The sequence below is a fragment of the Carettochelys insculpta genome, chromosome 3 (genome assembly GCF_033958435.1).
Source record: "Carettochelys insculpta isolate YL-2023 chromosome 3, ASM3395843v1, whole genome shotgun sequence".
NCBI lineage: Eukaryota > Metazoa > Chordata > Testudines > Carettochelyidae > Carettochelys > Carettochelys insculpta.
The window spans coordinates 88,844,691-88,869,440 of NC_134139.1; the positions used below are offsets into that span (position 1 = coordinate 88,844,691).

At 42.1% G+C, this 24,750-nt stretch overlaps 1 protein-coding gene and 1 long non-coding RNA gene across 4 annotated transcripts in view; one reads left to right on the plus strand and one right to left on the minus strand.

The window, feature by feature from the left end:
- Positions 1–4,094: 4,094 nt before the first annotated feature.
- Positions 4,095–9,729, minus strand: LOC142010759 (uncharacterized). The gene is made up of 3 exons (XR_012644873.1): positions 9,718–9,729; positions 9,087–9,173; positions 4,095–4,145 (listed from the first exon to the last, which is right to left on the minus strand). It is a non-coding gene; the product is annotated as an uncharacterized LOC142010759 (long non-coding RNA).
- A 2,262-nt stretch (positions 9,730–11,991) lies between these two features.
- EZR (ezrin) overlaps positions 11,992–24,750 on the plus strand; it is a 54,551-nt gene continuing 41,792 nt past the window's right edge. The window contains exons 1-2 of one of the 3 annotated variants that reach the window (XM_074990300.1): positions 11,992–12,013; positions 12,959–13,056. In XM_074990300.1, coding sequence (XP_074846401.1) covers positions 13,045–13,056 — 12 coding nt within the window. In that variant the 5' untranslated portion in view covers positions 11,992–12,013; positions 12,959–13,044. Of the gene's footprint in view, positions 12,014–12,077; positions 12,198–12,261; positions 12,294–12,958; positions 13,057–24,750 lie in introns of those variants that run through there. The other 2 variants (XM_074990298.1, XM_074990299.1) reach the window with 2 other exon arrangements.

Here is a 24,750-nt window from a genome sequence, read left to right on the forward strand (position 1 = left end):
ACCAAAAATTAATTAAGCAACTGTCAATATTTGTCCCTTTGCTCACAGCAGAATGCTGATGGGACCACTCCTCCTATCAACATTCCTTAATCCTTGCTGGCTGGCAAGGAGTTCCAAGGTTAACACTGACCCCCAAATCCATTTTGCGCATGTGCAAAATAGCACCCCAGAAGATCAAGCTGCAAATGTAGACCCAGGCAAAGATAACTAACTAGTACAAATAGTGAATTCACTGGACCTCTAGGAGTGGAAGACAGAGCAATAAGATCCTCCTGCAATGAGCTGTGCCTAGAAACCAAGGTGCATCTGCTCAGACATGCTGGAAGGAGGGGGGCTTTGCAGTTAATACAAATGAAACCACTTCTTGAGCTCATCAGAATTAAAATTAACAGGAGGATAGAAGAAGAAAATACAATAAGCCTTATCACTACCTTTGCTTCACTATTAACAGCCAGTCTAATAGTTATATAGATTTAGGTTTCACAAGATAAAATATTACCAGGCACAGACTCCTGTTTCAAGATATGGCACTGGCTTCCCTTAAGAGGGTGCATTTTGTTTTGTTTTTTTTAATAAAATAAAGCTTGTTAAGGAAGAAAAACTAAAATTATCTACAATAAGTCATTCTGCCCATGGGAAAAAATTAATCAGGGCATGAACCAAAATGCAGCCAGTTTCTGCAAATCCGGGAACGTCACTCCCCATCCCTCTAAGGAGGGGCTACCTCCAGGACTGCCACCGCAGAAAGAAGGGCTGTGCTCTAATTAGCCCCTAGTGATTGTCTCGGGGTTATTCACACAGTAACACAATGTTATGGGCATAGTTTACAGTCTCACGCCACGCCATCCGGCCCGGGGCTATGACTGATTGCAAAGGCTCGCGCTCCGAGTGCATGCAAAGCGAGCTCAGGTCAGCCGGAGGAGAAACAGGAGTAGGTCATTCCAACCCCCCTTCCCCAGGTAGGGAGAGGCACCCAGCCGCCGCCTGACGCAAGTCGCCTCCAGCTCACTGCCAGCACGGGCCACAGCGCTGCTATTTATAGGGCGCTATTTTAATCGCCTCCGCTCATTGGCCGCCCCGGCTTGGTGACGACACAATCGCACCCAGGGCAAAGTTGCGTTCCACTCCCCTACCCTTCCCTCCCAAGCTGAGCAAAACGCGCCGGGGATGGCGGTGACCTGGGAGCGGCGCGAGCGCCTGCGCGAGGGTTAGGCAGGAAGTGGAGGTGGCGCCAGGTGTTGCTTCCCCAGGCTGCTGGAGACTCCAAGGAGAGTGAGGAGGACCCTCATCCGCTGCAGCTCCAGCGGCAGGTCCTGGCCGGGCTGCCTAATGCTGCATCCCTCTCCGTAGCCCTATGAGTACCTAGCAAAGGGCGGGAGAGGCTCAGGAACTCCACGGACTACAGAGAGAGGTGGGAGGAGTAGCAGGAGCCTGTATTCCCTGCCAAGAAGAAATTAGGGTTTTCCTACAGAAGCCAAGTGTACAGCATAGAATAAACAGCCTCAGAGATTGAAGGGTGCATACATAGACATAGAGAGCCGCTGGGATTGCTACAAAGGAGCCCTGTCTGCTCTAAGAATATCATTTGAAAGAAGGTCCCTCCATTCCCACTACTGCAACCTCCTAGGAAAGAGCAATATTGCCAGCCATAGCCCACCAGCTGCTTACGATCAAAACAAAAAAGCAGTCCAGTAGCACTTTAAAGACTAACAAAATAATTTACTGGGTGATGAGCTGTCATGGAACAGACCCACTTCTTCAGATCATAGCCATACCAGAACAGACTCAATATTTAGGGCACAGAGAACCAACCATAGTAATCAAGGTTGACAAATTAGAAAAAGTATTATCAAGGTGAGCAAATCAGAGAGCAGAGGGGCAGAAGGATGGGGCAGGGGAGTTAATTAGATAAAGCAAAGTATGATAAATTAGATAAAGCAAAGCCCCTCTAATGATCTAGAAAACTGTCATCCCAGTTCAAACCACTAATGTGTCAAATTTGAATATAAAAGAAAGTTCAGCAGCCTCTCTTTCCAAACTGTTGTGAAAAATTCCTCTTCAGTAAAACACAGACTTTCAGGTCATTAACAGAAGGGCCCACTCTATTAAAGTGCTGGCTGACAGGTTTGTGAATCAGGAGCATTTTTATGTCTGTTTTATGCCCATTAATTCTTTGTCTAAGAGAGTTTGTATCCCTCATCTCATCTTGTCCTGCAAAAGGGCAAGTCTAATCAGCATGTTCGTAACTGTGGCAATAATCAATGAATCCCTCTAACCTAAATTTCCTGGTGCTGCTGAATCAGGTGGTGGTGAACCTCTGTTAGCAAATATTGGGCATTTTTGTCAGTATCTTAAACAGATTTCTAGACACCACAGATTACAGTGGCACCCAGTTAAGGTTTTACCACAATCTCCATTACAAATTGATTTGACAGAGATATCCTTTAAATTTTGATTTAAATAGGGAGTATCTGTTGCCGTAGAACAGGCAACAAAGAACCAAATTCACCAATAAAGGGTGGTGGAAGACCCTGGGGACAGGAATGGCAAGGGAGGAGTGAAGGGCAAGAATGGGTTACAGCAAACAGAGCAGTCACAATTTCACTTTCAGGGATATAGAAGGGATCAATCTGGCTCTGAAAGAGGGCTGTGTCAGCCAAAAAGGGTACCTGGCCACAGTGTCCTGCTAGCGTCGCTCCTGTAGGTCTATCCTCCACCACCCCCCAACCCGGCACACACACAACATCCTCTATCATGTCGATGGGGGACAGCCAGTTCATCTTCATGTTGAGTACAATGGGATGGTGGAAGTATGTACTTTACATGTGGCTGCATAAACTTTGCTGAATTTGACAAAATGGGAAAATTCTCAGTGTGCCATTCTTATACTCTCTAGTTGCAGAAGCTATTTCCAGCTCCAATGAGGAACAGTGTCTTCAGCTGTGTGCAGTAGTGTTTTTTTTTTTTTAAGAACTAGACACACCCCTCTTGCAACCTTCTTTGATGTCAGTGGGCTGAACTGGATGCACATCTGAATGGCATTTGACTGTAGAACTACAAGGATGAGGAAAGTTGAACTGTGGACTAGGAAAGAATGCAGTTGTTAAAGACTAGCTTAGTTACTACGGGAAACCCAGGTTTAGTTGCTCTGGGCTTGGAGTGTGTTATTGTTGGGACGTGGCAGTAAGCACACCACTTCACAATCAACATGTCATAAAATGCAGTTCCAAAAGCTATATAAATGAGCAGCTTCTAAGCTAAAGGAAGAATAATATAGGCAGTGAAAGCTTCCACCTTTACATTCAGATGGCACTACAGGTGTAAATTTCCTAGAACAGTGGTTCCCAACCTCTGGGGTCCACAGACCCCTGGGGGTCTGCAAGGGTATTGCAGGGGGTCAGTGACAAAAAATAAGATAAATAAAAATTAGCATAGAAAACAAATTTTAAATAAATTGCAAAATTACAATTATTTTTAAATTAAATATTTTCCAACAATGTTATTAATTGCTATCTGAAAATCTATGTTGTGGTTTCCTTTTTCATGTACTGACATGTACATAGCAGCTGGAACTGGCTTTGATGGGAATCTGTGAAGAGTTTGGGGCGGGGTGATTAGGTAGTGAAAAGGTTGGGAACCACTGTCCTAGAACAATGATCAGGGGGCCTGCATGAAGTGAAACTTGCCACAAACAGAGGTAGAAGCAGTGAGGTTTGTTGCCAGACAGTTGATACAACGGGAGAGGTTTTCTAAGACATCTTGTTGCTTAGGCTAATAATGATTCGTTTTGATTATGAAACCATAAGTCCAAGCACTGAGGGAAACCATACTAAATTAGAGGTTGGACATGAGGCAGAAGGGGATTAAACTCCATGCTTTATGATTAACATATTACAAATAATTTTATTTTTAAAAGCCTATTTTAACATAGGGGTTTCATTTTCACAAAGAAAATGTATAATTTTTTCATGTTGGCAATCAGCAATTGTCCTTAGGGCAGCCTTCCTCCGCCCACCTGCTTTTAAAATTGGCATTCCAGCCCCATCTTCATTCAGGGCCTGAAATCAATGGGAGTTTTGTCACTGGAGCAGGAGCAGGAACTCACTGTTCAGTGTTCCACCTGCGAGAGAATGAGACAAGGGAACCTGTGGGAAGAGCATGGCCATACATGATTAAAAAGACTATATCATATACATTTTCAGCTACCAACCTTTTTTGTTAACATGGATTCCTTTACGTAGAGCCACATGCTGAGCTTGTTGATGGCAACGAGAACAGGATTTGGACCAAAAGCTCTTGTTTTACATTGTCATGTTTGTTCATCTCAGCTTTGTGCTGTTCTCACCAAAATCCAGTACTTCATGTAACTCGTATGTTTACACAATAGGGTAGTGAATGAGGCAATAAATTATTCCTTTTACCAATAGACCAGTTTGTACCTTTTGCTCATTGACACCTGACTGAATTCAACACACTTCTTCGAAAAGGGTCCACAAAAGCAAAGCATCTTGTCTTGTGCCATTGATCAATAATGTTCATATAATTTGTTTAGGTAGCCTTGTGTATGATATGATATTATGTGAAGCATGAGGATTACAAAGGTACTCACAGTATTAAGTACAATCCTTACAGAAACACTGGGAGGAATCTTTTATATTTTCATAGAAAACATGCTGGAAACTCAAGCATTATTACCTATGAAAACAATAAAAGAAAAGGGTATTTTTAAAGAAAATTGTGATTTTTATTGAAGTGGCAAAATAACCTTTATGGGCATTTGACTTTACTATTAAGTAAGTAGTGGACTTACCCTCAGGAAGGCCAGCTCAGCCTGCCCTCAAAACAAAACCAAAAAATCACCCAGACACATCAGTTGTGTTCACCTCACTTACAAACATGCTGCCTCTGAGCTATGTCACCTTTCAAAAGAATATAGGGCCTGATTCTTCCACCTATGCTCATGTTGTTTAAATAGGAAAACTCAATGAGTCAGATACTACTGGGTGATAGGTCAGGGTCATAAGCTTTTAATGTTTTCATATTGGTATGAAGGAGTAATTTATGGCTTCAGCATTATGGATGTGGTTAAACATATATAAGGCTTGACAGTAATGTCAGGTTTTGCATGAGAGTAACTTGGCTGACTTTGGTGGGGTTAGTTCTGATTTAGCTTCGCTTGACTCTCATCTCACAGTAGCACAGACTAATCTCTCAGGGTATGTCTATACATACCGGGGGAATCTGCTGGGAATCAATTTTGCCACGTGTGAAGACGCAGCAAAATTTAAGTCTCTGGGATCAGCTGTTGACCTTGGTACTCCAGGCTGACGTAAAGAGTAAGGGATGTCGATGTGAGCCCGAAGAAGCCTGATCTACACCAGGGAAGAAAGTTGATCCTGATATGTGAATTCTAGCTATTCAAATGGCATGGCTAGAATTGTATATCTGGGATCAAATTTGATCCCTAGTGTAGACCAGGCCTTACTTATACCACTGTAAATTATACATGCAATCCTCTGAATATTATTTAACCTATGAACACAGTTCCAGGTTATCACTATAAATTAACAAGACATTAATCTAATATAACTAATTAAAAATGGCAATGGAACCTGCTATAATTAAGATATGGCTTTTTTCACACAAAACATCTCCAGTAGGGGTCTAATCTTGCAGTTCTGACTCCCACAAGACTTCATTTTATTCAAAAAAAGACAGTAAGTTTGGGTCCTATATACAGAGGCTCACTCTAATTGGCACTATAGTGTATGTATTTCAATGCATTTGAAATAGTTAAAATTGCCATTCTTCTCCCCTACAAATGGGGGTTTTCTATAACTGAGTTTCCCAGATGTGGGTTATGTGGTATTGATTACAGGATAAGAAAAGTAATCAATTACCTATTGCCAATTCCTCTGAAATTGGTTTTGTGAGGGGGTTGTGGATTTTTGGTGAAACTGTGATTGTACTGGGATGGATACCATAATATTGTGGATTAGTCTCTGAGAGGAGAAGAGTCCTAAAGTGAAGCACTTGAATCTATATTTGGGCACATTAAAAGTGGATTGTTTTCAGAGGTTGTGAATACTCACAGCTCCCTTGGAAGTTTGTGCCTGAGCTACTTACTGTGTACTCACAGAAACCACACTGTAAAACTAAGCGGGCACAAATAGATGCCCTCAATACACTACTTATTCTTTCATTTACAATTTTCCATTGTCCCTTTTCCCTTCTCATTCCCCCTACCTTACTGCAGTTTTGTCTAACTGCAATTCCAGCCCAAGAACTTGTGCCCTGAAGTTTAAGCTCAAGACATTTCTGTGGGCCAAAAAAAATGTTTACGCATCCATAGCATATGGGATTGGGATGAGCATGCACTGTGGGTAGGCCTGCTGATGGACAGGCAAAGGGCAAAGTTTTGCCTGGGACCTAAGGCTGCCAGAGATGCCACAATCTGCAGGTGGTCCCAACTTTCCATGACAAGTCCTGCAGGGCATTTCTGCCTCAATGCCGGATGTGGGACTTGTCGTCGAAATTCCCCGCTTGGTCGGGGATCCCATGGCTGGGTCTGCCTATTCTGCATCAGTTTTCAAAAAATTTGGCAACCCTGTGGGATTCAGCAATTCAAAGAGGCCTGGGCCTCCCAGCCACTGCCACCACTACTGTGACAGTGGCAGCAGCCAGAGCCCTGGGGCCTTTAAATCACCACAGGAGTACCAGGTAGCATGCTCCAGGCAGGGTTAAGGGCTGATGGGAGGGGCACAGTACGATCCAGGTGATACTGAGGGCTGGATGACCCAGCCACGCCCCTTCCACCTTAGGCCCTGAAGCCCAAACCCCACACACTTTGCCCAGGGAATCAGTATGTTTGTCAGACCCCCAACTGTAAAAATTCAAGAGCTATAGATTTTAAGGGTGGAGGAGACCATTTCATTCTGTATGTCTGATGAGCACAATGCAGGCCTCAGCTGATAATTTCTGCATCAAGCTCATAACTTTTGTTTTAGTTTCTGTTTGCTGTACAGCCCTTGTTAAAATGTGATTTTTCAGAAAGAAAACAAAATTAAAGAAACGAGTTCCTGCCCCCAGTTGCTGAGACACTGTGACTCCTATTCCTATAATTCCCACCATAAGTATGGCATAGGGGGAAAATAAAACAGTCTGAAATACTACCACATGACACGTGTGGATGTTGACTTTTTAATGGCATGTCTGGCTTTTCTAGATAATTAATACCATATCAAAGTCACTCTGCTTCTTTTGAATATCTGATTCTTTTGAATGTCCTTCTCTCACAACACTTTTTGAAATATACATTCTATTTAATTACATGTAAAAGCTTTATTTGGAGCAGGGTTACCATATTTGAACTTTCAAATGCTCCTGAGAGAGAGTGCATCTGTATTAATGTCTACCGACTCACCGTGTATCAATGTACTAATACAATTAATTAATACAATGTGATTTGGTAAATACTGATACAGATACACTTCCTCAGTACATCGATACACCATGAGTGGGTAGATACTGATACAGAAACTTTCCCTCTCAGCAGCATCCTCTTTTTTGAAAGTTCAGATATGGTACCCTTTTTTGGAAAATTTAAACAGTACTTAGTTATGCCTGGACCCATGCTGCTTTTCTGTACACGAGTAAACTTCACCTTGTTTTTAAAGGCAGTGTAATGAGAATGTCACAAGAATAGAGTGTTTTCGGAGGCATTGCTAGTCAATATAATGCAGAACTCAACGTTTACCTTTTGTGCCGTGAGTCAGACCTAATTACTTCACCGCCATGCACCTCAGATTAGGTGTGTCATTGGGAGGCATTGACTACTCCATTTGCTTTAGATTACCTTCAGACCTCACAAGTCAGGCGAGCAGTAATCAGCTCTGTACCATTTTCTTCCAGTTAGGCCTCACAGAATATATTTGGATTGGTGGCCAATTTATTTCTGACTTGCCGCTTTGAAGGGACCAGTGACTGATTAGATAAAGCAGTCGTGTGTGTGCAGAACTGTACACAACCCAAATAATGAAACATTGTAAGTTTGCTCTCACTAAGTATCAGCGTAACTTAAAATTAATCAAGGATTTATTTGTGAGATGTCTACACTGGGCTGTTCAGCATGAAACCTGCTGTTTTATCTCAGGGGAGCAAGCCTGGACAAGCCTATATCTAACACGAGTTTGGTTCCAGAACCTACAAAATATCAGGGAACAGTTGCAGACCTGGTGTGTGAGGGCACAGCTCTATTTTGAAGCATTGCTCCACTCACACTGTGCCTGAATCGGCTCTGGATCCATGGAAGACTATTCATTCAGAAGATTAAGAGCAGACTATCTATTGGGAAGTGAGGTGCTGGGAGGAACCCACATTAGGAAAAAGAACTGCTGGGTGCCTGCTTGCACTGAGCTTAAAATGGGGACTATCCCAGCCAAAATGGGACGTACAGTCAAACTATTCATGTGGGTTTTTTCCAGCTTTCTTGTCGTTCTTTGTGCTCTCTTGTTTTGTGGCTCTTGCCCCCTTCCCTCTATCCCTCCTACATCAAATGACTGGAGTAGGGACATCCACTGATGGCAGCATGAGCTGGCCTGTAGGGGCTCCTCAGTCTTGTAGGTGGGCTGAGTGCTGTCCCAGGAATAAAGGAAAGAAATATGGGCCTATAGACTGTTGCTTGTGGCTTTATACACTCTTGTGATGGGGGCAATACCATACCAGCTGGGACAGGAACACAGCACGCTTTCAAGAAGCTGCCTGCTGTTTTGTCCATATAAGCATGTCTGCATTTGAGAAAGGAGGGGCAGGTGAATAGTACCACTGATAACTTCATAGTCAAAGGAGAGGCCTCCTAAACTTAACAGAGTGGTGTTAAAAACATCATGAGCACTATATAAAAAGAAGGGTTACTTTTAGTTTACCTGGTGGTTTCTAAGCCTTTGGGGTGGTTTCTAACTAGTTTCTAACCTTACTGTTCTTAGCCCTGTAAACCCAGAGTTGTGAGTTCAGTCCTTGAGGAAGCCAGTTAGGGGTCTTGGACAAACAGATTAAAAAAATTTGGCAGGGGTGGTGCTTGGTCTTACCATGAAGGCAGGGGACTTGACTTGATGATCCCGCCCAGCTCTGTGAAATATGATATGTTTTCAAGTTTTTCTCCATACTCACGAGACCTAGAAACATTTAATCAAAACAAAATCTGAGCTCATCAGCTGATAGAGTTGAAGGCAAGAAGGGACCACCAGGTCATGTAGTCTGACTTCCCATATAGCACTGATCATCACCACCACCTCTGCCCCAAGCCCAACAACCAAAATTAGACCAGCTATTGCAACCAAACCCAAATATTGCATATAATCGTGTCTCCAGTAGACGGGGCTTTCAGAAGAGCAGACCAGATTAAGAGAACATGGGAATGGCCATACTGGGCCAGAGTAAAGGTTCAGCTAGCCCAATACCCTATCTTCCAACAGTGGCCAAAGCCAGGTGCACTAGAGGGATGGAACAGACAGGTAATCATCAAGTATTCCAACCCCCGTCTCCTGATAAAACTGTGAGAGATGGAAATATTGCATACAGGGTTATGGAGCTTTCTCCCCTGCCCCTTTGACTAGTTAAATCTCAAGGAGGGAAAGAGCAAACTGTTAGTGAATAAACTGTTAAAATATATCCAAGGGTCTAAGGCTACCAAAGCAGTCAGAAACATTAGTTTGGTACCTGAAATCCAGGCTAGGGAGATGCTCCTGCAATTCACCAGGCAACACAGAGGCTATGTCTAGATTGCAGGGTTTTGGTGACAAAACCTGCAGTGTCCAGACTGCAAAGTGCATTCTATCAACAGTAAGTTGACAGAACGGAGCCGCTTTTGTTGACAGCCATACGCTGCTCCCCATGAGAAAGAATGCCACTGTCAACAGAGATATGTCAACAAAATGCCAGAATAAGTAGAGTCCAGTGGAGAACCATTGCCAGCTTGGTCTGACCAGCCAGTTAAACTGGGTTTATGGAACAAACCAGAGAGTCTTGCCCTTATTTAAATTTGCAGAGAATATTATTGTTAAACTAGTATTTTACATGACCCACCAATAGGCTTTTTACTGGTTATATGTATATTTTCTATGTGCCTTGTAATTTAAAGTTTGTCACATACATACTGGCTATGTCTACACTAGCCCAAATCTTTGAAATGACCATGCAAATGATCATTTTGAAGATTATTAATAAGGCACTGAAATGCATATTCAGTGCCTCAGTATGCCACTGGCTATGGCTCTTCAAAATTGCCGCTTTTCGCTGCCGCGCAGCTCGTCCAGACAGGGGACCTTTTCAAAAGGACCCCGGGAACTTAAAAATCCCCGTATTCCTATCAGCAGATAGGAATAAGGGGATTTTTAAGTTGGCAGGGACCTTTTGAAAAGGACCCCTGTCTGGACGAGCCGCGCAGCAGCAAAATGCAGCAATTTTGAAGAGCTGCGGCCAGTGGCATGCTAATGAGGTGCTGAATATGCATTTCAGCACCTCATTAATAATCTTTGAAATGGTCATTTGCATTGTCATTTCAAAGATTTGGAGTAGTGTAGACACGGCCACTGAGTTACAAGTGGTTTATGTTAACATGATATATATTACTAATGGCTTAAGCCTCATAACTGTTGGTTGAATGAGATACAATTTACTGGTAAAAATTAGTAAAGGTGCTCTAATAAGCATAAGATAGATTTTGGAGGCTCCCAGAGCTTGAAACAACTACCAACATAATGTCTCTTCTGCAGGGTTTCACACTCTGCCAAGTTTAGTGCAACCTCACAGACTATTAACAAGCAGTCTTGTAGTGCCTTAAAGACTAATAAATTTATTAGGTAATGTGTTTTCATGGGTAAGCTCAGAGGAAGTGGGTCTTATCCACAAAAGCTCATTACCTAATAAATTTGTTAGTCTTTAAGGTGCTACAGACTAAGGCTACCTCTGTATCCTAAACTTGATATAAGATATACATAGGACACATTGAGTATTTAATTTCCAAATAGGCTATTTTGGCATTTAGCTCTATCTAAACAGTGCCAAACATTGCAATAATGCACTCTTTGGAAGCATCCCTTACTCCTCCTGCAACAAGGAGTCCAGGGAGACTGCAATAGCGCACCTGCTATTTTGAAATGGGCATGTTCAAAGACGCAGCATAGCTATTTCTGTCATGCAGACATAGCCTAAAAGGGCCACCCCCTCGGAGACTATCTCTGACTAGCTCATCTGGCTGTGTGCCAAAGAAATAAAAAGTCTCTTTAAGTCTTCTGAAAGTGTGGGAAACGTTGCTTCATACTAGTTGCACCAGCCCCATTTATGAAAATATGTAAACTTAAAACAAAAAAACAGTCAAGTAGCACTTTAAAGACTAGCAAAATAGTTTATTAGGTGAGCTTTTGTGGGACAGACCCACTGCTTCAGACCATAGCCAGAGCAGAACAGACTCAATATTGAGTCTGTTCTGGTCTGGCTATGGTCTGAAGAAGGGGGTCTGTCCCACGAAAGCTCACCTAATAAACTATTTTGCTAGTCTTTAAAGTGCTCACTTGACTGCTTTTTTGTTTTGGTAGTGTATAGACTAGCACGGCTGCCTCTGTTACTATTAAAAAAAAGAGATGAAAATTCCTCCTCTTTAAGCATGAACATTTTCAGCCAAAAGGTCAAAAGATCAAACAGGGAAACACAGAAGCCCTGGTAGAAGTATGTGCAATGAAACGGCTTCTTCAAGATCGTATGTGGGAGCGGAGCAGAGAGCAAGGGGCTGGAGGGAGGAGAACGTGTGTCCAGGCCTCAGTAGGTCCGGAACCAAACGATGCCAACCCCGGCCCCTTGCCACAGGCCCGCGTGTTGTCCGACCCGAGGCTCCTGCCTTTTGTTCGCCTCTGTCCCCGAAGCGGGCGCTAAGCACGTGACTTCCTCATGGCCCCTGCGGTAACTGGCCAGGCTGCGCCAGGGGCTACGAGCGCCGGGACGCCAGGAGCTGCAACAGGTGGGGGCCGCGGCGCGCGGGAAAGCGGCTGCGCGTCCGCGGAATGTGCAAGAGCCGAGGCTGGGGGCGGGGCCCTCTCGGCCATATTGCGGCCGCGGGGGTGGCAGGGGCGGGGTTAGCGGCGCGCGTAGGGACCCTGGCGCACCCTAGGGCCGCTGCCCAGTCGTCGCCGAGAGACAGCCGGGTAAGGGGAGCCTGGCGGGCGGCTGGGCGAAAGCGCGCGCGGCTCTCTCAGGTGCCCGCGTCCGGCCGCGGGAGGAGGGGGCGGCGCTCCCAGCAGGTGCTGTGGCTGAGCGGCGCCGGTGCTAGGTGCTGCCCGCGGCGGGGCTGGGAGTCCGGAGTCCGGAGCCCGCCTGGGGCTGGCCCCCACCAGCTCTGGGGCTCGCCCGGCTCTCGGAGCGGTAGCCGCGGGCCCGGCCCCGCCCGGCCCCTGCGCGGCTCCCTTTGGGGGACTCGGACCGAGCGGCGGTGCGGGGCAGGGTTTGAACGGGCTCCGCGCTTCTCTCTCGGAGCTGCTTGCGGGTAGCCGCGCTGCAGAGGGGGCTGGGCTCGGAGGCCTGCTGAGGTTCCCGTCCAGCCCCAGGAGGCGAAGCGGGGACTGGCAATCCTTCCCGGTTCCCGCCCTCTCCTCCTTCCCAGGTTCTTACACCGCGCGGGGAAGGTGTTGCGATGCTATTCAGTCTTATGCGTGTGTCTGGCCGGCTGACCTTCTGTGCTTGCAGTTGGGTCTCCCCCACCACCACTGGGCGAGGTTACTTGCGTGGGGTGGTTTTTTTAAATAAAACAAACCCAGTGGAGTTCCTTAGTAACTGTTGGTCGTGTCTGACTCATCTGTGCTGCTCCCCCTTGTGCTGTGGTTACTTCACCTCCACAGCGATTTTACAGTTCTTCTTGCCTTGCCCACTTCTGAGTAAGCTAGAGCTGTTTCCACTCTCCTGTTACCAGATCTATAAGAAAAAGGAAGAAACACCTTCAAGCCACTGCATGAGCTTTTGTTCTTGGAATAAACAGGACCACTTCAGGATCTGAAAATGCCCAAACCGGTGAGTGTTACATTTCATGTCTTGTGTTTTGTGGTGATTGATGTATGTTTTATGTTTTACTTTTTATGTAACTTTTTAAGGTGTCATTTCCTTTTAATACTTTAACAAACTAGTCACTAATCTGGTCTCAGACCTCATCCTTAAAGGGTATCTGCACATGAGTTCAAATGCATAACATTTAGGCATTAAAAAGAAGGAAATGAATAATTGGGACACTAGTTTATGCAATCTATAATTCCTCTGAGTGGTCTCCCTCCGTCTTCTTTTCCCCCATGATTAATGGTCCTGTGAAATAGGTACTAATTATTTCTGCTAAATAATCTCTTCCACCTGATATTTAACTGTTAGCACCCTGACTATACTTCCCAGACCTAAAGAAGAGCTCTGGGAAGCTCGGGTGTCTCACCAACAAAAGTTGGTCCAAGAAATATACATTACATCATCTACCCTGCCTTTCTGTTTCCTTCTTTGTTTAGAAGGTTTATAGAAATAAAGATGACAATTTGAGACATATAGGCCAATTCCAAATCTTTTCGATAGGGCATAGCGGCATGATGAACCAATAGACCCATCCGTTTTAAAAACCAAATGTTAGGGGTGAAGGGAGGAGGCAGAGAGGATGTGCTTAAGTGAGAGACACAATGTTGTAATTCTGACAATCAGAAGGCCTATCTCAATTCTTGATTTAAACCTTATTTGTTTAAACATCTTAACTTTAAACTTCTACGCTAATATTTATTACTGTAATTCAATTCAGCTGTGCCAGATTCTACACCCAAAGGGCAAGTAACTGTTTTTTGGTGTGTAAAGAGACAGTTAATTTTGTTCATGTTTAACGTGGGTGAGCAGACTTTGCACCTTAGTTGGTAAGTTTTTGTAGTTTTGCAAAGTTGCTTTTATGGTGTTTGGAGGGTGGGGCAGGGTATTTATAAAGTAGACAAGTTTCTGGGGGTTAAATCTGCTTTGAAGTGACTTAAGTGTTTTGACCTTTTTAAGATTCATTTGCTATTAAAAATAATCATTCCAAAAGAGAAATATTATTATGCTCTGTAAAGCATAGAAATGATTGTCTAAATTCTCTGTTGGCATGAAGATCTCAAAACCAAAGAGTTTGCTGGATCCAAGCACTTATATCTGAAAATGGGTTTAGAAATAGACTTGGTTTGGGGATGGGAGGCACAGGTCAATAGCTAGTTAAAAATTGTATTGTAATCACTGGAATGATGTTGAAACTAATATGCATGCTTTTTTCATTGAATAGATAACTTCTAGGACCAGCATGTCAAGGGTCTTGCTTTTCTGAAAGTGCTGAGTGTTTAAACTCACGGGAACTGCACGATCTCAGCACCTCTGAAAATCAGGCTTTGGTTATGTCAGGATAACTATGAACTGATTTTTAGACTAGAAAGAAAGCGTAAGAAGCTTGTTCTTTTTTTAAAAAACAAAACAAAACACATTTTGCATTGTAACAGAGTGAAAGCCATGCAAGTCTGTATACTGTCAAAACAAAAAAGCAGTCAAGTAGCACTTTAAAGACTAACAAAATAATTTATTGTGTTAGTCTTTAAAGTGCTACTTCACTGCTTTTTTTTGTTTTGACAATTTGTATTATGTTCTAAAACCTTCATATGCTGGGTAGAAAAATACTCACCCTTGAGCAGTTGAAGAGGGAAGTATTTTATTATGTTCCCAAATGTAACTTTTATAGTTAGCAGTTAACATAGTTGCAACTGTGGTACCTTGTTTTATCTTCTAGGATAGGCACAATGTGTGTGTGTCTCTCTGTAACAGACTCTGTGGCCTCTTATCTCTGTTTCTCTCAAGTCAGCACCAATGTAAGTGTTCTTCTGTAACAGCTCACAGGAAATGCTATATAGGATTTTATTGAGGCCTGCCTGATTTTTAGATTTTCATCCAAACACAGGAAGAAATTAACTTTTTTGGTGCAGGCTTGGTCCATTTTTTAATGCTGTTTCCAACATAGCTACTAATATCTTGGAAAACCTGTTGCTAGTTGGGGACATACCAAATATAATACTTGTCACTTGAGACAAGTGGCCTGATCTCTGTGGTTTGCCATCAAAGGAAACCTTAAAGATGGTAACTGCAAAGTACAAAGTTAGTGCATTACTGCCACTTTATATCTTCCATAGAGGCTTGTCATCCATTCATTTTAAAATGTGGTACAGCTGTAGAAAGGCAGTTTTGTGGCTTTGGGTTCTTTTAGTTATAGCTCTAGTTTCGAAAAAGGATAAGTGAATTTATCTTCCAGTGACTAACTGGTGTTCCACCCATCAGTACGAAGAGTTTAATTATGTTGCCAGTAGCAACTGTAAAACAGTCCAAGGTTAACATGTACTGCAAAATGTTTTTGAAAATTAAGTGACTCAGTGCTCAGTGAGAGCTTTATTAAGTGGGTCCATTTTATCTTCCTCCTTCCTCTGTGCTGTTTCTCCAGTTTGCATGCTGGTGATGACATTTTTACAGCTAATAGGGCAATATTATGGTGTCGGTGGAAAGTATAAAAAACCCACAGAGACTGTCCCATAACCTACCTAGACTACTGATGTGGCATTGGGAAACAAACTAGGAAATCAACCAGTTGAAATAATCTGAACTCATGGGCTTTGATTTAATTTATGCTGAAAGGTACTGTGGACTGAAGAAAAGTTCTTTCATCTAATCCACAAAAGCTGCTTACAACCATGCCCTTAACTCTACCTGTGCTGAGCATGTCAGCAGGCACTGGAGCAATAACTGACAGAGGTTGGTATTGTTCCTCTCCTTTTGCTGGCTACCAAGTGAATAGTGAAGAGCCAAAATGTTGAAGGGTGTGGGTGTGTAACAGCTGGAGAAGGGCAGCCAGCCCTGCCTTTGTGATGGCTTCTGAAGCACATGACTGGCTGGCTAGGATTTACAGGCATTTTTCTGTGGCAGCACCTATTGATATAGCATAAGCCCAGCCTTTATAATGAGTACTTAATCTGCTATTTAGTAGACCTAACTCTCTCATTTACTGGAAAAGGTTGGAAAAAGAATGATACTGGGATTACTTTATTAAACCTGTTGCTAAATGTGGCAGTTTCAGTCTTAGGGATGATTTAGGTTTGACTTTTCTCAATCCTACCTGTTGGTGGTGGGTGTTCCCCCCCCTTATTAAATAAGATCTTTATCAGTTTATAAAACTGGGATAGAAAGTTGTCACTCCAGAGCTGGACCACCATTGTGAGAGATCAGAAATAGATAATGCCCTCTGGCAGAACTAGTGACTCTGAAAGGAGTTAATGTAGTAAGGTGAACTCTGTTTGTTTTTTTTTCCTGTTTAAAGTAAGTAGGGTGTTGACTCCTTTACAGTGATGCCATAAATTGTATTTTTGTATTTCTTGCCATCATTGATGGGAGCCTTTGAGATGACAGACTGCTCTTATTTGCTAGGGCAGCCACTTTTTAAATGAAGACTCTAATTCAGTAATTTAAATACTTTTTAAGGCTTTCTAAAAAGGAAACAAATTTGCATAGCTTAGAGTTCATGACTATTTTGGTTCCACCTGCCATTTCACACAAAGCGATTCAGTACTTAAAATCGTTACAGTGGCAATACTACTGCTCTAGTGACTTGTATTTCTCAAAGCTTTCTTTTCTCTTCTAACTTCTAAATTAACTCCATCGTATTCCAATACCTTCACCTACATTTGAGGGAATTTCTGTTGAATCTTGTGGTGCACATTTTAGCTTACAGAAATAGCTATGAAATCAATTCAAAACTGCTATAAATGGTACTCTGACAGTTCCAAAATAATATCAACTTGATAAAAGTAAAATTGCAGCTACTTCCATAAGTACAATATGTAAGTCTTCTGAAGCTATTTAGTGCACAGCTTTTGGTCCCCAAGCCAGATGTGTTTGGAGGCTGGGGTGGAAGCTGTATAGGATGAAAGCAGTTATTGGTCAATTGCTAGCAAACCAAATATCAGCCTCTCTAGATGGAGTTTCCATAGGTTTTGTGCACTAAATTATTTGAACTAGTGTAAGTAGATGACATCCTATTGAGGGGTTTAACCTTAACAAATCTCAGGCACAGTCCATCTTAAAAACAAAACAAAATAATAGAAGAATGTTTACATGTAATGCTCTGCAGAAGTTGCTAGGGAAGGGTTTGTAGAAGTCTGGTTTTGTGGAACTCTTCTCAGTAAATACAGGGAAGGGAGCCACAAATGGAAGGGGCATAGTTATTGGCAGGAAGTGAGTTGTTCTCAGCCCTGAACCTGAGAAGCTTGATTTGGAAGATGAGGGAAAGCCAGTGAAGAGTACCTTGAAAATAATATGGGTGAAATGGCAGAGCAGGAAGGCACATGAGTGTTTTGTTTTTTTTTTAAAACGTAGTAATTTGTTTGTACAGCTGTAGAACTGTTCTCTCAGGCTTTAAAACCAAAACTCCATATAAGCATCAGTCACTTTTTTTTTTACTGTATTAAGGTTTTTTTAAGTGACTCATTTATCTTTCCCAGCATGGTTTTCAAATATTTTATAGGACTTATCCATAATATTAAGCTTTTTGTTCTTCTGAGTAGTAAAAGGGTATCTGATATGTAGTCTCAACTAATAATGAAATGTCAAACAGCTAAAAATGCCTGAAACTGTTGGCAGTCCTGAAGGTTTAGAATATTTATATTTCTAGTGTTGGCCCAGCACTAATATTTACACCTTGAGCAAATTTTCAGCTCTGTTTTTAGAATCTAGGCTGAGTGGCAGAACATTCAGCAGTTTCTGTAAGCAAAGTCATTCGAGTTTTACAAGTTTCAGTTTAGGCTATAAAGAGCTTATTTTTGTAAATACACTGTCCTGTGTAAACAGGATTCCATTTTTTGTATGGTGTCAAGTATGGGAGGGGTAGCTGTGTTAGTCTGGATCTGTAACAGCAATGAAGGGTCCTGTGGCACCTTATAGACTAACAGAAAAGTTTTGAGCATGAGATTTCGTGAGCACAGACTCACTTCATCATATGCAGCATCTGATGAAGTGAGTCTGTGCTCATGAAAGCTCATGCTCAAACTTTTCTGTTAGTCTATAAGGTGCCACAGGACCCTTCATTGCTGTTACATTTTTTGTATGTAGCAGTTGTCACAAGTGCGTCTATATGCATTTCATGCAGTGGCCTGTAGGTTTCCATGATATTTATCCTTTGAATACAAGAATCTATTGTTTGCTGCAGTCTGGGATCTATTTGTGATCAAGAGGAGCAGTGCTGTGTTGGAGTAATCAAGAATGGCTAACACCACACAACCAGTTCCCGGTATATAAATATGACACACTAATGCTTTGTCTACATTGGCAGCACTTTAATGCAACAGCTTGGTTGTGGTGACAATGGTGGGAGAGGATTCTCCCCACGCTTTAGGAAAACAGTATCCATAAGACTATGCTGGCAAGTTACTTCACTGAAACTTGCTGTGCTAAAAGGTGATTTTTTTTTTTTTATACATTTGAGTGAGTTTTGTGGACTGTCTGCTGTAGGCAAAGTCCTTAGGCTTTGTCTATGCTGCCACTTGAATATCAATAGCTTTTGTCCTTCACCAGTGGTTTAAAGAATCCCTCCCTGAAAGACAAAAGCTTCGTAACAAGCGGTGGTGTAGACAGCATTTTGTCAGCAGGTGCACTCTGTGATCGACAGTGTGAACTTCCCTCGTGGGGAATGAAGTATTTTTATCAACAAAAGTGCTGACAAATAGCATTTATATTGCCTGACTTTTAGGGACACAGCCATGTCTGTAAAAGCTGCATAGTTTAGAGCAGGGGTAGGCAATAAACAAGCGGCAGCCTGCCTGTGTTAGTCCCTGGTGAGCTGCCACCGGCATATTCACGAGCAGTTGCAGCCGTGGTTCACCGCGTATTGCTGTTTGTGGCCAATGGGAGTAATGGACTGGGACACCACTTCAGTTGACTGTGAATGATCCAGGGTCAGTGGAAATGGTGGGAAACAGTGTCCCAGTCTGCCACTCCTATTGGCTGCAAATGGCAGTCCATGGTCAATGAGGGCTACAATCACTAGATACCTGTGGAGAAGCTAGTAAATATACTGTTGCCTGAGATCGCCCAATGCTGCTGCTTCTGCAGGTATAGAGGTGGAAGCCTCCCCAGGGACTACCCATGGTGGGCTAGTATTTGCCTACCCCAAGTTTGGACAAAGCCTAAATTAGTGCTAGTAAATTTTACCACATCACTGATTCTGTCATCAGTCAATTAGTTAAAGGTATGTTAATTTTTAATGGAAGTCTTCCAAAATTCTCTTCACTTTCCTAAAGGCAGGCTGTGTTAATGGAACAAAAAAACTGATGTTATGAAGATTTTTAAAGTTTAAATTTTTAGAACTTTCCAGGGCTGAATAAAATAGCTTTGTGTCTCACTGAAAAGTTGGACTTCTGGCTTTTTTTTTTTTTTAAGCCATGAAAATTTTGAGACAAGCTTAAAACTGCTGCTTATCTCAGGCTAAATGTTTGCTCACAATTGTGAGGTTGGTACAATGCAGTGTTGGAGGGGTGCAGGAAGCTTATGTTTGGGAGAGGAGGAGAAATGTTTCTCTGGGAAGTAAGTGGTTTTTCTTTAAATGGCAATTGTTTTAAGCTGCTCAGAGTTCAAGAACCTTGGAAGCCTCAGGGAGAGGACTTAATGGAGAAATGAGCACTTGAGATGGTGCAGGATCAGTTAAACTGATCACATGGATGTATCACCATATCAGTGTATGCATGTAATCTAACACTTTGCAGCCCACAGGTTCTCGAACTCTTGAACTGCTTAACATAAAGCTCTACTGAAGTTCAGGCCACCTCTGGGATAGAGGGCAGTGCAGCAGTCTTACAGATATGTGCTTTGCTGCATGTCAGCTGAAGGGGCTAGGATGCTTTGTCCAAGGACGTGAGTGCAAATGTGCATTAAACTGGTATATTTTCTAATGTTCACATAGACTAGAGATGGCTCTGGTTTGAGCTTATGTCACAGACAGATGCCTTCCTTTAAACTGAAAGTGCTGCATTTATTTATCTTGGGGATGATAAAGCCAAGTTGGCCTTATTATACAGTTCTTCAGCCAACTATATTAATAAGTTATCCCTGTTGTCACCCTGACTCCCACCACTTCACAACACTTTGAAGTTTGAGCAGCTCCACTGTTGGGATTTGATCTTCTAAACCTAGAATCTTCAGACTGGGGGCGAGGGGTCTCCATTTTTGTGCCTCTTGTAAGGTCTCTTAAAACAGAGGAAAATAAGTGTAAAACAGTGTCCTGTAGTACCTTGGGCAAATGCTATGGAATTAAGTTAATCATCATTCAGTAGGGTTGTAAGAGCTTTGTGGTCCATTGCATTGACAGTGCATATGGATGTACGCTGTTATGGGCTTTTTGTGGAAATTTTCTAGGATGGAAAAAGATGACAACATGAACTGCAGGAGATGATGTGGCTCAATATAGCAGGCACAACTGATCTTTTGTTATGTGTGAAGTGGAATTGCTAGGAAGTATTGGGCAGAAAGAATTGCAACACTCTACCTATGATTTAAGCCTACAAGACTTTGCCTGCAGAGGAAGGGAGGGCTTTAATTTGGTGACCATTGTTACAGGAGGATAGTTGTAAGACTAGAGCCTTTAGAGCCTAGATTCTTTAGGGGCCAACAGACAAAAAGACTTTTGGATAAATAGCCTGGTTTTAAACAGGTGTAGGCCTTTTGTTCTCATCCAGTAAACCAGGGGGTTGCAAAGTAGGGGGTGGGTCCCCTCGTGGGGAGGGTGTACAAGAAATTTTATATGGCGGGGGAGCAGCACAGTCAGCTGCTGGTCTCAGGCTCATCCATGTCATTAAAAATCTTGAAATATGTTACAGTTTTTATGCATATGTGTTTGCATTTATATGCTGATTAAAAAGCTTTTAAATTCTGCAGACTTATTTCCTTACACATGCTGAAAGGGTTTCTTTATATGAACATAACTGAAATTTCTAAGGGTTTGGATTACATTAGACAAGTGTGAGGGGTTGGGAGAGGGCAGCAATATAAAAAGTTTGTTCACTAATGCAATAAAAGAGAGCCTTGGACCTTGGGGGATGTGGGGGAGAAATGACAGCAAACAGAGTTTTTATATAGCTGGATGGGGAGTGATCTCTCTAGTAAGCATATTGGCATGTATGTAAGGTTGGCTTATTTTAAAGTTTTTTCTCTTAAGGTAAAAACACTACAGAATTAAAAAAAAAAAAAAAATTTGAAACCTATACCTGGTATTGACACTGTTACCTCTCTGGGAAGAGTAGAGCAGCATGCTTTTGTCCAGCTCTCATTTGCTGGGACAAACATATTGAAGGCAGGGAACTGTTCAGCCTGAAAAATAAGGTCCTCGGGAGAGAGGTGTGGATCTCTACCCTAGCAGATGGGAATAAGGGGACTTCGAAGTAGGCGGGGTCCTTTTGAAAAGGAACCCTATCTGGACAAGCCGCGTGGCAGTGAGCCGCGTGAATTTCGAAGTGCTGTGGCCACCCGCATGCTAATGAAGCGCTGAATATGTATTTCAGCACTTCATTAGTAAACTTCGAAATGGCCATTTGCATGGCCATTTCAAAGTTTTTGGCTAGTGTAGACATAGCCTTTATGTAAGAAAATAACACTGTCAATAATATGTGCTGTCTTTGGGGAAAAATATGTGGTGGTGATTAGGGAACTGAATCCAGCACACCTGCCAATTTTTGTACAAGGTAAACCCCTTGCATTGGTGACAAGGGGTCCCCCTTTGACTTACTAACATTCAGAAGTCACAGAGGCCGTGTCTACATGTGCCCCAAACTTCGAAATGGCCAGCTCATGGGAATAAGGGGACTTCGAAGTAGGCGGGGTCCTTTCGAAAAGGAGCCCCGTCTGGACGAGACGTGCAGCGGCAATCCGCGTCAATTTCGAAGCGCTGCTGCCGCCCGCATGCTAATGAAGCGCTGAATATGCATTTCAGCGCTTCATTAGTAAACTTCGAAATGGCCATTTGCGTGGCCATTTCGAAGTTTGGGGCATGTGTAGACACGGCCAGAGAGGTAGCTGTGTTACTCTATAGCTTCACAAAATATGAAAGCAGTCCTGTAGCATTTTAAAGACTGACAGAATAATTTTCCACATTTCCAGATGTGAAGTGGGTCTGTCCCACAAAACTCATCACCTAAGAAATTATTTCGTTAGTCTCTAACGTCCAAGAGTAACTATATTCTGTTTAATTCACTGTACCCTACTAAGTTTTGTTATATTGCTTGTGTCTGTGTTACTCTTATAGTTGCCTCTTGTCACCCCTTCTACAGAAACATAACTAAGATTCATGGTTTGTGGTGCTTTAAAATCTTGGAATGTTGAAAGAGCTTTCTTTGTCTTTATGTTGCAAAGAGGAATCATCCCGCCTGTGAAGAATGACCCTTGTTCTTTCAAGTACTATTTAGTTATGTAAATTTTTCAGAATTTTCGCCAATCTGGAGTAGATTTCTGATTGAACACTAGGTCATTTTCTAGGATACTCCCAGTGCAGGAACTCTTAATTAAATGATGAATGTGAGTTGGTATATGTTACTGTGTACTAAAACAGTATTTAAGAACGTGTGAGTTACTGTATTAAAACTGATGGATTTCTTGTTCAATAACTTGTCCTTGAAACATAGCATAATAAATCAGATGTAGTAAACATATGGAACAGTCTGAAGCTACATACCATACTTACATAGAAAATGAACTTCATAAGATTATTGAGCTGCTCCGTTTACTTTCAGCAAGTTTTTCCCATGAAAGGTGCTAAAAGTGTGTAACAGTCCATCCTGTTCAATTTGAATTTTTATCCACTGTCTAAACATTGGTGATGAGTGTTCTAAATCTGCTTTGTAAACACTGAGAAGTAACTTTAATTGCACTGTGTTGGGAGGGAGGTAGAAGAGGGAGAAGCATAAGTTAGGTGAATATAACCCACTGCCCACATCTGCCTATAATGAGAGAAGACTTGTGGAGCAGAAGCTTGTGTCTTGGACTGAATGTTCTCAAACATAACGTTTAATAAGTTAATGTTCCATCATAGAAATGACTATAGTATGGAGGCAGGTATCTCTGACCAATCTGATAGGCATCCCTGCCTTCTCTGGTAATGACAAGTGCATATCATGGTGTATGACTAAGAAGTATTTACATATTCTGTAACTTAGTGCTAGTCTTGCGGTTTTACTTATCACGTTACCTATGTAGGTATGTGTGTTGCAGTTGTTCTGTTCTTTCCTTCTTCCCCTCCCAAGCTGCCAGAAAGCACTTGTCTAAACTAAGGGAAAGATTGACCCTGACTGGGTCAATCTTCCAGAGTTTGATTTTGCATGTCAGGTGAAGATGCAGCAAAATTGATCTCTCTGGGTTCAGCCATCGACCCCTTGTACTCCACACGATCAAGTGGAATATGGGAGGTTGATGTGAGAGTATAGAGGTGAGATCTCCACTGTGGAAATAAATGAATTCAGTATGTCGATTCTAGCTACGGCATTTGCATAGCTAGAATGGCATATTTGAAACGCTCATTTCCCCAGTATAGACTTACAATTAGTTTTAAAGCAATCCAAGCTTGAAATTTGTTACCCATGGCAATTGGAGGCTGGCACTTTCAGAGGAAATTGAACTTTGATCCTTATACAGGAAAGGGAAGTATAGGAAGACAAAGGTGAAAGTTGTGCAGGTTGTGTCTTGGCTCACAGAGTGATTGTTTGTTTGTTTGTTTTTTTTTTTTTGTCCACAACATTGCCCTAGAACTTCTGGGGAAGGGTATTATGAGCGCAGAGGGTAGTATAATCTTAAATCTGTAGTAAAGCCCAAGCACTATAAATTAGCTGACTTTTTTTTCTTTTGTACTGTGCTGTCACAGAACACTCTAAAAGATGCCTCTGACATTGTCAAATGTTTAACTTGATCTTTCTACTCAACCTAAAAAACCAAAACCTTAAAATACCAGAACAGACTACTCTAGTCGTCAACAACACTTCAGATTTTAATGAAATAAATGGTGAGCAAGGGAGCGACCTGGAAAGAATGGTACTTTTTATAAATGACTTCTCTTACTCATGTCTCTAGATTTTTTTTTTTTTTCTTCTAAGAAGAGTATTCTGCAAGCAATGTTGGGTTATAAATTAACTAACTATTTTAAGAAGATAAGCACAAAACTGCTTCAGAAATGGGTGGTGTTACTTACAAAATTATATAAAAAGACTGGGTTAAAACTCATTCTGGATATTTTCACTGGATATGACTTAGCAAGTGAGCATACAAATAACTTACACTGCTAAAACCTAATGTATTTTGAAGAAATTTGGTTCAGAAATAAAGTAATGTTTCAGAGGAGCACACAAAATACATGACTTCACTCCATCGCTGAAGAGGGAATACAAACCTAAAGGAAAGCTGGATAGAATGTGTTTTCAGTTTGGTCAGAAAATAAAGATTTAAAACAAATAGATCCTGCATTAGCTCTGACTAGTTCTTGATATAAAAAGCTTAAATCTTCCTTAAACAGGGAAGTTCAAATTGATAGTAGTTTGAACTTTTACTGAAAAATGCAAATACAGATCATAAGATTAAAGTCTGATTTAAAACATCCCTTCGCTTTTCAGCAGCTTCTGCTTTCACACTCTAATCTTGTGGTGATTTGTCTATTCCAGA